Below are 15,898 nucleotides of genomic sequence, written 5' to 3'. Positions count from 1 at the left end.
TCAAACTTTTGATTTAAAAATTGGAGGCATGGCCGGGTGTGGTGACTTGTGCCTATAATCCTAGCACTTTGGGAGGTCAAGGTGGGGGGTGGATCACAAGGTCAGGAGTTCAAGACCAGCCTGGCCGACATGGTGAAACCCTATCTCTACTAAAAATACAAAAGTTAGCTAGGCATGGTGGCATGTGCCTGTGGTCCCAGCTACTTGGGAGGCTGAGATGGGTGAATCGCTTGAGTCCAGGAGGTTGAGGCTGCAGTGAGCCGTGATCACACCACTGCATGCCAGCCTAGGCAACAGAGTGAGACTCTTCATAAAAAAAAAAAAAAGAAAAGAAAAGAAAGATTGGAGATTGGCTAGGTGTAGTGGCTCACAACTGTAATCCCAGCGCTTTGGGAGGCCAAAGCGAGAGGATCACTTGAGGCCAGGAGTTTGAGACCATTTTGAGACCAGCCTGGGCAACATAGTGAGATGCTGTCTTTATTTTATAATTAAATAAGTAGCCGGGCTTGGTGGCTCAAGCCTATAATCCCAACCCTTTGGGAGGCCGAGGCAGATGGATCACCTGAGGTCAGGAGTTCAAGACCAGCCTGACCAACATGGAGAAACCCCCTCTCTACTAAAAATACAAAATTAGCTGGGCATTGTGGCACATGCCTGTAATCCCAGCTACTTGGGAGGCTGAGGCAGGAGAATAGCTTGAACCCAGGAGGTGGAGGTTGCAGTGAGCCGAGATCGTGCCATTGCACTCCAGCCTGGGCAACAAGAGCAAAACTTTGTCTCAAATAAATAAATAAATAAATAATAGAGATCATGTATATATTGGCCAGGCGTGGTGGCTCATGCCTGTAATCCCAGCTCTTTGGGAGGCCAAGGTGGGCAGATCACTTGAGGTCAGGAACTCGAGACTAGCCCGGCCAACATGATGAAACCTCATCTCCAACAAAAATACAAAAGTTAGCTGGGCATGGTGGCGCACGCCTGTAATCCCCGCTACTCAGGAGGTTGAGGAAGGAGAATTGCTTGAACCTGGGCAGCAAAGATTGCAGTGAGCTGAGATTGAGCCACCACACTCCAGCCTGGGCAACAGAGCAAGATTCCATCTCAAAAAAAAAAAAAAAAAGAGAGAGAGAGATTATGTATACAGAGTGATCAGTTGAGAGGTAGATATATTAACAGGCAACTAATTAATGCCAGTTATTATTCTTATCGAGACCATGTCTTGCTCTGTTGTCCAGGCTGGAGTGCAGCGGTGCAATCATAGCTCAAGCAATCCTCCCGCCTGAGCCTCCTGTAGATTAGGCCCACACCACCACGCCTAGCTAAGCAGCTTTGGTTTTTAAGATATGCTAACATGGTCAGTCTGATCATAGTCCAGTTCTTGCTTTCCTTTCCAGGCTCAGAAACAACTGATCTAATCTCGTCTTTGTTATTTTCACCCTCCATGTTTACCCAAGAGTAAGGGCTCTAGAAGCACAGTCATCTGAAATTTGGAGAAGGAGAAAGGTGCCTGAGGCTAGAGGAAGCAGGGGGGCTTCCCAGGAGGTGAAACGCAGCCTGGACTTGAAATAAAGGGAGGCTTTGACAGATGCCTAGTTCAGGGATCTGATAAATTGACAGGACTGTGACTCAGGAGCACTGGCTCTGGTCTCAGTTCTATTATTTATTGGTGGTGTGAGCAGTTAAGTCGCTTCCCCTCATTGGGTTTACTAAGGTTCTCTTTCTGACGCCCACAGATGGATGGCTGAGGCCTCAGAGACTCCTGAAGTCAGTGCAAAATGTGTCTGAGCATTTTTCTGGCAGAGTGTTCCCAGCTTTCATCAGATTCTCTAGCGGCTCTGACCTCACCAACTTGCAGACTGCTACAGTGACTCAGCAGCTCCCGGCCTGCCCCACTGCCCTGCTGCTGCTGACTCACCAGCTGTGCCAGGGCTCTCCTAGCAGCTCCTGTTTAAACTCCCCAAGAGAGCAGCTGATGGGGGCCACCTGTCCAATATAAATATAATCTGGGGGCAGAGCTGTGGGGCCAGGCGGCATCCCGTGCACTCAGAATAGAGTGACTGACTGGTAGTGTGATCATCCACAACCCAGCGGGTGACAGGGCCTCAGGATGCCAAATGGGACATGTGTGTACAAGGAGCCCTGATGGAGCTGTGGGCCCGGCCAGCAATCAGGCTTCCCCGGAGTGGGGATGTAATAACGAGCATCTTGTGTGCCCTTTCCACTCAGCCTGCGTGCTTCATTTCTCTGTCTTCAGCTCTTGGTACAGTGCCTGGTATATACCAGGTGCTCATTAAATGTGTTGCTAAAACAATTTTGTCTTTAACAAGACAAAATGAGAAATGCTGTTGAGATGTGAACAGAACCCAATGGGAGTGGTGAGGAGTAAGAGTCCATCAATTCCTAAAGCATAGCAAAAGCTTCCCTCTGGCAGCATCTTTTTTTGTTTGTTTGTTTTGAGACAGAGTCTCACTCTGTCACTAAGGCTGGAGTGCAGTGGCACGATCTCAGCTCAACCTCCACACCACCCCCCACTCCCCACCCCCACCGGGTTCAAGCGATTCTCCTGCCTCAGCCTCCTAAGTATCTGGGACTATAGGCGCTTGACACCAGGCCTGGCTAATTTTTGTATTTTTAGTAGAGACGGAGTTTCGCCATGTTGGCCAGGCTGGTCTCGAACTCCTGATCTCAGGTGATCCGTCTGCCTTGGCCTTCCGAAGTTCTGGGATTACAGGCATGAGCCACCGTGCCTGGCCTTAAATGGATTTTGAAGGATGAGTAAGAGTTTCCCAGAGAAAGAGGTAGGAAACAGAATTCGAGGTAGGGAGTGGGTATATTTATAAGGCACATAAATGTGAAGCTGCATAGCTTATTTAGACATCTGAGAAAATGTGGGCAGAATAGGTGGAACCAGGGGATGGAGGGCAAGGTTGGAAGTTTGAGGGAACAGAGATTGCAAAGCTGGGCTAGGTTCAAGGCCTTGTATTCCATAAAGCAGGGATGTCCATTCTTGTGGCTTCCCTGGGCCATACGGGAAGAAGAAATTGTCTTGGACCACACATAAAATACACTAACACTAATGATAACTGATGAGCTAAAAAAAAAAAAAAAAAAAATCACAACAAAATCTCATGATGTTTTAAGAAAGTTTATAAATTTGTGTTGGGCTGCATTCAAAGCCATCCTGGGCTGCATGTGGTCTGCAGCCATGGGTTGGACAAGCTTGCTATAAAGAAATGGTGTCCGGGTGCGGTGGCTCACATCTGAATCTCAGCACTTTGGAAGGCTGAGGCGAGTGGATCACCGGAGGTCGGGAGTTCAAGACCAGCCTGACCACCATGAAGAAACCCTGTCTCTACTAAAAATACAAAATTAGCCAGGCGTGGTGGCACATACCTGTAATCCCAGCTCCTCAGGAAGCTGAGGCAGGAGAATCGCTTGAACCTGGGAGGTGGAGGTTGCGGTGAGCCGAGATTGTGCCACTGCACTCCAGCCTGGGCAACAAGAACAAAACTCCATCTTAAAAAAAAAAAAGAAAAAGAAATGGTCAGAGAAGTAGAAGGAAGACTGAGAGCAATCAGAGTATAGTGGGTGAGTATACTACATAGATTCTTCTTTCAGGGCCAAGCCACCCACTGCCTCTCCACCATGGGGTTGTCTGCTGAGGGCTGGCAATTATGCCCTCTTCAGGAATTCCCCTCAGCCAACGGAGCCCCTCACCCAAGCTTGCACTCCCTCCCCTGGGACATATTATCTTGGGCTATAAAGGCCCACACCCCTTACCCCAATTGAGAGCCATTCTGCAGCACTATCCCTGCAACGCCATATGGGCTGAGGCCAATATTACAACTTCATCGCAGTTTGGTTCCCCTATCTTGCTGCCCTCACGGCCTCACAGGTGTGATCCTGAGAACACACCCCAGTAAACTCCTGCCTACTCATCTCAGCCTTACACTGTGGTTCCCAGGCAACCCCATCTGAGACAGATGGCAAGTATGTCAATCCAAGAGCCAACTCTGAAGGCAGAGGAGTACTGAGTTGAGAAGGCTTCAGGAGGCAAGGTCTATTGGTGGTGTCTGCCATGAATGAGGAAGCAGGCAGTGGGGACGTGTGTGGTGCATATTCAGCATCCCAGTGGAGTGGCACTGTGTCACTGATGCGAAAGGCAGGGGCGGGAGGGGAGGACTTGTAGAAAGGAGAAGCAAACCAACAGTGCCAGAGGTTAAAGGGAACAGATGGTGCTGGTGGACTTTCTAAGAAGGAACTGACTCCCTACTTTCCAGAAGCCATTTGGGGGATCAGTGGGCTGGATTAGAGTTAGTTGAGAGGGACAGTAGTAGTTATGGTGAGTGTATACTGCCATACTGCATATGGCACTAAAGGGAAGGTGGGAGAAAGCACGGTGGCTCATGTGAAAGTCAAGGGTAAAGAAAGATTTCTTTTAGGATAGGAGAGACTTGGGCATACTTAGAGTCTGACAGGGAAAAGTCAATGCACAGAAGGAGATGGAAGATATAAAAAAGGAAAGGGGCTGGACATAATGGCTCACACCTGTAATCCCAACCCTTTGGGAGGCTGAGGCTGAGGTCAGGAGTTTGAGACCAGCTTGGCCAACATGGTGAAACCCCGTCTCTACTAAAAATACAAAAATTAGCCAGGCGTGGTGGCGTGTGCCTGTAATCCCAGCTACTCGGGAGGCTGAGGTAGGAACATCGCTTGAACCTGGGAGATGGAGGTTGCAGTGAGCCAAGAATGCACCAGTGCACTCCAGTCTGGGTGACAGAGTGAGACTGTCTCAAAAAAAAAAAAAAAGAAAGAAAGAAAGGGGCTGGACGCAGTGGCTCACACCTGTAATCCTAGCACTTTGGGAGGCAGAGGCAGGTGGATCACTTGAGGTCAGGAGTTTGAGACCAGCCTGGTGAACATGGCAAAACCCCGTTTCTACTAAAAATGCAAAAATTAGACGGGTGTGGTGGCACACACCTGCAGCCCCAGCTACAAAGGAAGCTGAGGCAGAAGAATCGTTTGAACCTAGGGAACAGAGGTTGCAATGAGCTGAGATCACACCACTGCACTCCAGCCTGGGCGACACAGCAAGGCTCCATTTCCAGAAAAAAAAAAAAAAAAGAGAGACAGAAAAGAAAGAAAGAACAATCGACAAAGCAAAGTACCAGAGGGGTGATATTAAAAATATTCATTGATGGTTCCCGGTCATATAGCAGTTAGGAAATAATTAATTCAACAAAGTGAAAGACGTGGGCATCAACCAACCAAAATAGACAGAATATCAGTCCTGTCCAAAAAGTCACAGGAGCTGATCAGCAAAAGAATAGTAGTGTTTAGTGGCTAAACTCGCAAAGGGGAGGAAAATACGTAAAGCCTTGCAAACAAGAGGAAGGACATCTCCTTCTCAGAGAAAGGGAAGGAGTCAAACAGTATTTGGGTATGAAATAAATTAAAAATTACATAGGGGTTTGAGCATTGTTAACAAGATTGGGAATGAAGCAGAAAACTGAAGATAACAAAAACTTAATCAAGATAGGAGTTTGTTTACATAAATAAAGCCCACAAGGGACAGCCTGGAGCAGGTATAATCATCAGGGACGCAGGCTCCTCTCTTGTTCCTTTGTCATCCTTAACGAGGCTTCTACCTCATGGCCCAGGATGGATGCTTGAGCTCCTGCCATTATGTCTGCAATTCAGGCAGCGGGCTGAAGAAAGGAGGTTGTAGCCAGGGCTGATATTTAGCTTATACATATCAGTAGAACTGTACCAGTAATTAAATTATAAAGAGCAGGGTTCGTGTAATCCAGCACTTTGGGAGGCTGAGGTGGGCAGATCACCTGAGGTCAGGAGTTCAACACCAGCCTAGCCAACACGGTGAAACACCATCTCTACTAAAAATATAAAAATTAGCCGGGCGTGATGGTAGGCGCCTGTAATCCCAGCTACTTGGGAGGCTGAGGCAGGAGAATTGCTTGAACCCAGGAGGCAGAGGTTGCAGTGAGCCAAGATGGCGCCACTGTGCTCCAGCCGGGGCAACAGAGCAAGACTCCATCTCAAAATAAATAAATAAATATAAAATTAAATAAAAATAAGTAAATTATGAAGGACTTCTGTACCAGTTGGCAACACCTGCTAGCCCCCTGCTGCCCACCCCCGCTGCCGGCTCATCCCCAGGAACCATCCATCCCTCCAAGACAGCAGCCTGGCTCAGTTGGGGCCTTCTAGGACATTCCCCCAGCACTATGGACAGTGTCCTGGCAGTACCAGTTGTTAAATATTTGAATATTTGCACTGGATATATGCCTTCCTTTAAAAAAGCAGTACCTAGAAGTCACAAATTGGGTACTTGTTTTTTTTATCTCATTGGCCAAAATGAAGTCCCGTGGCTGCAAGGGAGGTTGGGATGTGTAGTTTTTATTGTAAGTGGCCATGTGCCCTGCTAGAAATAAGGGGTCTGATTAGTAACTATCAAATCAAGGAGAAGGGGGTGAAGGATATTAGAGGGTGTAGCAGACTGTGCCACAGGGGAGGGTGAATAGGTGCTGAGAATCACAGAGGGCTTGGTGAGCTTGGCTGCACTGTTGAGTGCTTCAGCAGCCCAGGGGAGGCAGGGGTATAGGAGGAGAAGTCAGAGGCTGGGAATTGGTGGGTGACGGGAGAGGTGTCCCTGGGACAGCCTGAACCTGCCCTGAGTGATGCCTGAGGTCTCATTCTAGGCACAAGGACAAGTGCAGGCTTGACGGCCTGAAGGCCAGAGGTCTCAAGGAGGAAGATGCTGGAGGGAGAGAACCTGTCATTGTTTGAGACAGGGTGAGGGGTCAAGGGAGGTTTCCAGGGCATTAGGGGGCTCCAGGGTGGCTGTTTAGGGAGTTGGAGTGGAGCCTTGGGGTTAAGCAGGTGGGCTGGGCCTCAGTGGTAGATATGTCTTGTCTCCTCGGCTATCTTGGCCAGGAACTTTCAGTTGTAGAAAAAGTAACAGATGGAGGCCATCTGGGGCCACAGGGACATCATTATTATTATTTGAGATGGGATCTTGCTCTGTTGCCCAGGCTGACATGCAGAGGTGCGCAACTGCAGCCTCACCCTCTTGGGTTCAAGCCATCTTCTCATCCCATAACCTCTGGAGTAGCTGGGATCACAGACCTGTGTCACCACACCTGGCTAATTTTTGCATTTTTTTTGTAAAGACAGGGTTTTGTCATGTTGCCCAGGATGGTCTCCAACTCCTGGGCTCAAGTGATCCTCTCACCTTGGCCTCCCAAAGTGCTGGGATTATAGGCATGAGCCACCGTGCCCAGCTGGAAAATTATTAAAAGGGTCTGGCAGGTGGGGATTTCAAGAGATCTCAGACACAAAAATTGGGGCCTCATGCAGAACTGAGATCCAGAACTGGAAGGCCATTGAGAAACCTTAAGCATGGCTCACATTTCTAAGGAAAAATATCTTCTCAGTTCCTTGAAGACTTGAGCTCCCAGAGGGTGGCGGTGGAAGGGATTTTCTTTTCTCTTTTAAATTTTCCCATATTAATTTTGTTTTTTAAAAATTACAATGTGGACATTTCCATGAGTGACATAATGCAAGATGAGTTAATCCAAAGACAGAATTTCCCCCCTACTTCCAATTCTCTGTTCCCCTCCTGGCTGAAATCCTGCACTTGTGGGAGGGAGAGGCACAGGGTGGAGGGCTATGGCTGCCCGTGCATCCTCTCTTTGGGGTGCTGCAGGCTGCAGGATCTTTTTGTTTTCAGGTTTTTTTTTTTTTTTGAGACAGTCTCGCTCTGTCACCCAGGCTATAGGGCAATGGCAGGATCTCAGCTCACTGCAACCTCTGCCTCCTGGGTTCAAGCGATTCTCATACCTCATACCTCATCCCAGGTAGCTGGGATTCCAGGCGCATGCCACTACGCCCGGCTAATTTTTGTATTTTTAGTAGAGACGGGGTTTCACCATGTTGGCCGGGCTGGTCTCGAACTCCTGACCTCAAGTGGTCTGCCCGCCTTGGCCTCCCAAAGTGCTGGGATTACAGGCGTGAGCCACCGCGCCCGGTGGGATCCAGGATCTGGAAGCTCCTCCACCAGTTCTGCCACCCTCTCTGGGAAGTCAACAGCAGGGCTTACTAGCAGATGGGGTTTGGCCTCTCGCTCTGCCCATGTTTCTTGGGACCCAGATTCCTGGAAGACTTGCTGCAGCCTGGCCCTTGCTCCCTCCTTCTCCTGTTTCAACGCTGCTTCAGTACTGTTGCTCTATCCAGCCAGTTTCCACAGTCATCTCTTCATTTTTCAGCACTTGGGATCTTTCCAACTTCCATGGTTCTAAAGGACCCTTCTGTGAATACTTTGGACAAAATATTCCTTCACTTCTGGAGTATTTCCCTGAGGGTACATAGCTAGGAATGGCATAAGGGAGCCAGAGGTTTGAGGAGCTTCACAGTTCTTGTTGCCTACACGCAGATGGTTCAGAAGGTTTTTTTTTTTTTTTTTTAAGAGGATTTAAGCGTCTACTGACTAGGTAAAAATATTAATAATAATCTACTTATTGCTTTTATATTATTTATTAAAATTCTGTCCTCATGGAGTTCAGGATGAAGTGGATGAAGTAGCATATTACTGTTGAGTTACAGGTGAGGAGATGAAAGGCAGAAAGTTTCTCTCAAAAACACTGACATATTCCTCTAGGTATGAAGGAGGAATATTTAAAAAAAAAAAAAAAAAAGGCCAGGTGTGGTGGCTCACACCTGTAATCCCAACATTTTGGGAGGCCAAGGCAGGAGTATCCCTTCAGGTCAGAGTTTGAGAACAGCCTGGCCAACATGGTGAAATCCTGTCTCTACCAAAAAATACAAAAAAATTAGCCAGGTGCGGTGGCGTGCACCTGTTATCCCAGCTGAGGCAGGAGAATCGCTTGAACCTGGGAGGTGGAAGTGGCAGTGAGCCGAGATCGCACCATTGCGCTCCAGCCTGGGCGATAGAGTGAGCCTCCATCTCCAAAAAAACAGAAAAACAAACAAAAAAAACCCACGAGTCCTGGTTCAGGCTCTGTTGTTAACCAGCCCGGAGATGTCAGTAGCTCTACCAGATGAGAGGGGATGATCTGAGGTCTCTGAGCTTCCTTTTGGCTTGGAGTCCTGTAACCTCTGCATGGAATACTGGAATGCTTTGCTCCTCCATCTGCAAGGAGCTGAAGGAGTGGGGATTTGTCCCAGAGCCCCAGCTCCCTTGCTTTTAACCAGCTGTTGTGTGGTCTGCCTCATGCTTCTGCCTGGCCTGGAAAGCCCAAAGGCGGAGCAGCTACGAAGTCTCCATCTGGCCACTGAGGCCAACCTGTGAGGCATCCAGTTGAGACCACATCTTGTCCCAACTCACTCAGCTGCCTCACATGGCCCACGGTGGTGCATGAGGCACACTTCCCCATCTGGTTTCCCAGAGGAAGTCAGAGCTGTGGTGGGGGCCGGAGGCAGGGGGAGCTTAGGGAGATTGCAGGGGAGCAGAACTGAAGGTTCTGAGGCCTTAGTCCCTGGGGCTGTTCTCCAGAGGGGGTTGCAGATTGGAGGAAGTGGGACGAACTGTAGGTTTGCCCTTCCTAGGTCAGGAAACTAGGCTTCAGGCCAGGTTCTGTCTCTATCTGTTGTGTGACCTTGGATAAATGTCCTGCCCTCTCCTGGGCTCCGTTTCCCTACAGCTACAATGATGGAACGGGACTAAATGACTTCTAAGTGCCTGACCTAAGGGGCTAAGATTCCCCTCCTTTCCCTGCCTTGGGGTTGACAGGTTCCTGTCCTTCTGGAGAGGGCCATCATTCTCTGTTCAGGACCTGGCAGGAGCAGCCACAGGCAGAGGGTGACTGGCTTTGTGTGGGCCACCCAGGCCTTCCTTTCTTATTCTGGATTCAGGTGGCAGCTGGACATGGTGGCACGGCTCCCATTTCCAGCAAGGCGGATTTTTAGCTGGGTTCTCAGATTCTGGCTTTGCTTCTCCTTCCCTTCTCCAGAGGCTGAGGCACTTCCTCCTCTCTCTTGTTTTTCTCTTCAGTCTCTTTCCTCCACTGCCTCTAACTCCATGGACAAACCATGGTGGAGCCTTGGGAGGGGATGTTTTTAATACTGAAGAGCCTGTCTGTGGCTCATGGGGAGACCCACAGTCTCGTGAAAGGGATTGCACACGTGACATGTTAAGAGGGAAAGGAGGGCACAGAATAAAGCTGCTTCTAAGTACTAGAAACATGATTTAGGAGACAGTGTGGGTCCAGTGGTAAGTCTGAATCCTAACTGTAAGAACTTGTATACATTGTTAACCTTTTTGACTTGTTGGGGCTCAGAAAACATACCCCACAATATGGCACTTTGACACGCTGATTACTTTGAACTAACGGAGATTAGAAGGTCACAACAAAGACCTTGGCCTTCTTCTGCCCTCCTGTCTCTTGCCTCTCTTTCTCCCTCAAAGGAGTCACAGAAACTCAAATTCCTCTTCCCCAAGGCGGGTCATAGAATCTAAAATGCCTGTGCCCCAAAGCCATCCATAAAACCTAGAAAGGTCAATCTCTTTTCTTCTCCTTTCTCCTTTGAAGACCCTCCTTCTAAAAGTTCCTGCCCCGTACCTGGGAGGAAGGAATGCTTCACAAAGGCCTAGGAGAATCTGAACCCACAGCCCTTGATGGGTTTCCTCTCAGTCTATCACCATGAAACCACACCCTTGGCTGAGCATGTTTCTACATGTTCGGTTTTCATCAAACCTCGGCATAAAAATTAAGTTTTCCCTAGGTCTTTGGGTCTTAATTTCTGAAGGCTTCCATGCCACATAACACGTTGATTACATAAATTTGTTATGCTTTTCTCTTAAGCCGTCTCTTGCCACAGGATCGTTGGTTGTGACTCTTATGATCTCTTATGTTGGGTGAGGAATCGTATTACATCTTTAATGGTACCACAATGTGAGGCTTAAACTTTTTTTTTTTGGAGTACAGTAGCGTGATCTCGACTCACCACAACCTCCGCCTCCCAGGTTTAAGCGAATTCTCCTGCCTCAGCCTCCTTAGTAGCTGGGACCACAGTTGTGTGCCACCACGCCTGGCTAATTTTTGTATTTTTAGTAGAGACAGGGTTTCACCATATTGGTCACGCTGGCCTCGAACTCCTGACCTTGTGATCCGCCCACCTCGGCCTCCCGAAGTGTTGGGATTACAAGGTGCGAGCCACCATGCCCAGCCCAGACTTGCCTTTGACCAGGTGCCACCACCTGCCCCCACGTGCTCTTGGCCAGGAGCGAGTCCTGTCCCCTCACCGTTACACGACTACTTATTCTCTGTGAAACTTCAAGCTATTCTGTGTGAAACCCGCTACTACAACGGCCTGATTTTTTTGTATTTTTTTTGTAGAGATGGGGTTTCACCACGTTGCCCAGGCTGGTCTTGAACTCTCTGCCCGCCTCGGCCTCCCAAGTGTCGAGATTACAAGTGTCAGCCACCGCGGCGGCCAACAATGTGGAGATTTAAAAGGTATTTTTACAGATATAATCTCTGACCTATTAGTAGGGTTTTTCATTTATGACTTTTCCCTTCCCTTTCTCCGAGTTCTTCCTCACTCCTCTCCATAGCCCTTCCCTTCGCTCCTCCCATTGTCTCCTAATTGGCCTCCCTTTCGCGCAGGCGCCCTCAGAGGCGCTGAGTCAGGGTGCTGATGAGCCCGGGCAGGCCCGGACTGGGCGGGGTTAGCGCCTGCGCACTGGACGACTTCGGGGCAGGGCAGATTTATATCTGCGGGAATCAGCTGACGCTCCGCATTGCAGACTGCGGAGTCAGGCGGCGCTATGTACGCTCTCTTCCTCCTGGCCAGCCTCCTGGGCGCGGGTAAGCCCTGAGACCCTCAGTCTGGGAGGAGGTGCCTCGCAGCGTCCATCGGCCCCAGTGTGGGCTGTGCCGGGCTTGGTCCCTCTGCTCCCCCTGCCCGGGTTGGCGAGGGGGCGCGCACTGCGCAGGCGCGTTCGCCGGCTTTCTCTGGGCGACCGGCGACCGGCGACCGGGGGCTGCGGGGGGCGGACTGCGAAAATGCTCCCGGGAGGGCGGCCCAGGCCCTGGGCAGCATCTCCCTCGGGGCTCGAGTGGATTCCTGCGCGGTGGGGGCCCCGAGGCCTTCCCTCAGGCTGCGCTTTCCGCTGTGGGGTGGGTCTTGTAGGGTGACCCCTTGGGCAGCTGTGTTGTGCCTGTGCTGGGCACACGTGATGGAGGTGGGCCGGAGCCCCGTCCCGCAGGACACTTTGGCCGTTGGCTTCAGTTGCCTGTCTGTAAGGGTAGCGAAGCTGCAGGAAGCACATGTGTATCATCTGTGTTGACGTTTGCATATATATTTACTCCGGATTCTAGGTGTTGACAAAACGAGTCAGACTCTAAAATATTTTGAGATTTATTCTGAGCCAAATATGAGTGACCATGGCCCGTGACACAGCCCTCAGGAGGTCCTGAGAACATATGCCCAAGGTGGTCTGGGTACAGCTTGATTTTACATATTTTAGGGAGGCATGAGACATCAATCACACACATTTAAGAAATACTTTGTTTGGTTCCAGGCCATAGGTAAATTTAAACATTTTCTAGTTGACGGTTGAGTTTATCTGAAGACCTGGGATCAATAAAAAGAAAATATTCAAGTAAAGATAAAGGATTGTGGAGACCAAGTTTTATTGTGCAGAGGAAGCTCTCAGGTAGCCAACTTGAGAGCGAGCACGTTGTAAAATGTTTCTATGGACCTGAAAGGGTGTCTGGCTCTTAGTTGATTATCTTCTGGATCTGGGAAGGAAAACATAGGGGGGGAAGGGGATTCTCTATAGAATGTGGATTTTTCCCACAAGAGACTTTGCAGGGCAATTTCAAGGTATGGCAAGGAAATATATTTTGGGCTTAGATATTTTGACTTTTTTTTCCTTGTCTCATAATGTTATGCCAGAGTCAGATTGGAAAGTAAGTCACGATATATAGGGTCAAATAAAACCCATCTGATGAGAATTTATGGTTTGTAGGGTATGACTCCCTAGACCCCTTAGATAGGAATTTGGGCAAGCTAAAAAAAAATCAGAGCTTAATTCTCATAGGTATTGAAGGCGATATAGGGTTTTGTGGTCCAGTTATTTTGCCATGGAGTCCTCATTTCACTTGCTTTGAAATATCTTGTGTTGGGGCGCGGTGGCTCATGCCCATAATCCCAGCACTTCGGGAGACCGAGGTGGGAGGATCGCTTGAGCCTAGGAGTTGGAGACCAACCTGGGCAACATAGCAAGACCCCGCCTGTTAAAAAAAAAAAAAAAAAAAAGAGAAAAGAAAGTCTTGCACACTATTGGCCGTTTGTGTTTTGTTTGTTCGTTTGTTTGTTTTTGAAATGGAGTTTCGCTCTTGTTGCCCAGGCTGAAGTGCAATGGCGCAGTCTCGGCTCACTGCAACCTCCGCCTTCCTAGATCAAGCCATTCTCCCACCTCAGCCTTCCAAAGTGCTGGGATTACAGGCGTGAGACACCGCACCCAGCCCCCACCACAATTTCTGTTTCCTAGTAACTATATGTAATTTAAGGGCTGGCTGCCATTTTAGCCACCATGCAGCTACCCAGATTTTAATAAACAGTAACAAAGTGGATGACAGGGTTGTTGCAAAACCAAAGAAATGAGTTAGCTTTCAGCAGCTCTCAAGAACGTCTCTTGACCCTGTACCAAGCTCTTAAATTTGTTTTACCTGTGCACAATGAAAGGCGATCTGCTTATAAAAAAAATCATTTTGGTTTTGTATTCAGGCTTATAATGCTGTTATTCAGTGGTCTGTATAATAAACTAATGCTGGTCTCTAAATTTTTTATACTGATTCAGAGCAATTTTTTTCTTACTTTTTACATTATCCATTGTTCTTGTTGACGTTGAGTCACTCTTCACAAGACCCTTAAGAGTTCTGATTCGGCCGGGCGCGGTGGCTCAAGCCTGTAATCCCAGCACTTTGGGAGGCCGAGACGGGCGGATCACGAGGTCAGGAGATCGAGAACATCCTGGTTAACACTGTGAAACCCCGTCTCTACTAAAAAATACAAAAAACTAGCCGGGCGAGGTGGCGGGCGCCTGTAGTCCCAGCTACTTGGGAGGCTGAGGCAGGAGAATGGCGTGAACCCGGGAGACGGAGCTTGCAGTGAGCTGAGATCCGGCCACTGCACTCCAGCCCCGGCAACAGAGTGAGACTGAGACTCCGTCTCAAAAAAAAAAAAAAAAAAAAGTTCTGATTCACACTCACATCACCCAAAAGGGACTTAATTGTGTCTTGGGAAATGTAAAATCCACCTCGGGTGTGTATGGGCTTACGGTTAACCACAATATTTAGTTAACCAAGGGACCCTCTTCCCTGAAAACTCTGGTAAATGGGAGGTATTGTAATGGCCTTGGTCTAACTTTGCTGTCCTGCCTTTAGGATTAGGCCAAAGTCAGTGCTGATAACAGTGTTTGAATGCTGCCTGGCCTTCACAGCTGTGGCCCCTTTGTGATTTTTTTGGAATGGTTACTCCTAAAATTTCTAGACATGATAATGAGTTTTGTTAGTGAAAGTGCCTGGTGACTGCAGCTATTGTCTGCTGCCCGGGAGGCATTTAGAACTTTCTTCGTGACGCTGTTGTAGCACAGAGTGCCACCCTGAGTTGGGACGGGCTTTGTATTTTGTGTTTCAGTGATGTCCTGATGGTAGAGACACTTGCTTTTGAGTTACTTTGCCCATCCAGCTGCCCCTCCTTTTTACCCACCTAAAAGCGAAAGCAAAGCCATGGCACCATGAGAGAATTGGAGAGCATCTAATCTAACCCCTTTGTAAGGAATGAAGACCTGGAGGTGCCCAGAGGTGATTCTCCCAAATCACAGACCATTTACTGGGGATGCCAGGACCAGAACCCAAGACTCTACAGTGCTCGCTTTTTCCGTATCCCTCTGTCAACATGGACCTCTTAACTTTTAAAAACTTAGTGTAATTTACATACATGGAGGATTAAGTAGACAACTTGATGAATTACCACTAAGTGAGCCCGCCCGTGTAAGCAGCCCCCGAGGTTGGGGAGCAGAGCAGTGGCATCCAGGCATCCAGAGGCCCCTGTTCACCCATTCACTGCCCTGTCCCACTTGCCCCAAAGGAAACATTTTTGTTAACCTTTGAACACATAGATGTAAAGGCTGCAGTTTCGAACTTTTACAAATGGGATCATGGAGGCTATTGCTGTTGGGTGAGTCCTCTGGTGGAAAAAGGAGCGTGTTCATGAGCTAGGTGTAAGGCATGAGGGATGGTGCCTGGAATGTGGCAGGTGGTGCCTGGAATGTGGCAGGTGCTCCCTGAAGCTTAGATGCTCTGATAGCTGTCAGCTGTGTGGTGGCTAGCCAGCTGAATGTTGTCTACCCCATACTAAGACAGGTGTGTTTTCTGGGCATGCTAGAAGGTATTATATATTTTCTTTCAATAACATATGAATTTATAGCCTGGCCTGCTGAATATCAGTGGGAACTTCAGGTCTTGGCCTGTCAGGGATTTTGGATAAATCTCCTGTTTGTCAATAGTAAATCAGTTTTATTCTGTGAAAATAAGAGTATAATTCCTGAAGAAAGAAGGGTTTATTTGTTTTAACAAATCAGTGATTTGTCACGTCCTTGAAGTACATTTGACAGGTTGTTTTGTTTCTTTTTTTTTTTTTTGGAGCAGAAAGTTTAATAGGCAGAAGAAAGGAGAGAGGAGAGCAGCTCTGTCTTGTGAGAGAGAGGCGTCCAAAAGGGAAAAACCTGACAGGTTGTTTTTGAGATGGAGTCTTGCTCTGTCCCCAAGCTGGAGTGCAGTGGTGCGATCTTGGCTCACTGCCACTTCCGCCTCCTGGGTTCAAGCGATTTTCCCGCCTCTGCCTCCCG

General features: G+C 48.6%; 1 protein-coding gene across 3 annotated transcripts in view; it reads left to right on the top strand.

The window, feature by feature from the left end:
* The first annotated feature begins 11,653 nt into the window (after positions 1-11,653).
* Positions 11,654-15,898, top strand: part of PSAP (prosaposin) — a 34,589-nt gene continuing 30,344 nt past the window's right edge. For all 3 annotated transcript variants that reach the window (XM_033209283.1, XM_033209282.1, XM_033209281.1), the window contains exon 1: positions 11,654-11,846. In XM_033209283.1, coding sequence (XP_033065174.1) covers positions 11,807-11,846 — 40 coding nt within the window. In that variant the 5' untranslated portion in view covers positions 11,654-11,806. The remainder of the gene's footprint in view (positions 11,847-15,898) is intronic.

The sequence above is a fragment of the Trachypithecus francoisi genome, unplaced genomic scaffold (genome assembly GCF_009764315.1).
Source record: "Trachypithecus francoisi isolate TF-2019V2 unplaced genomic scaffold, Tfra_2.0 Lachesis_group9, whole genome shotgun sequence".
Classification (NCBI taxonomy): Eukaryota; Metazoa; Chordata; class Mammalia; order Primates; family Cercopithecidae; genus Trachypithecus; species Trachypithecus francoisi.
Note: the sequence above shows the minus strand (reverse complement) of the source record. Positions and strands in the feature narration are given on the sequence as shown.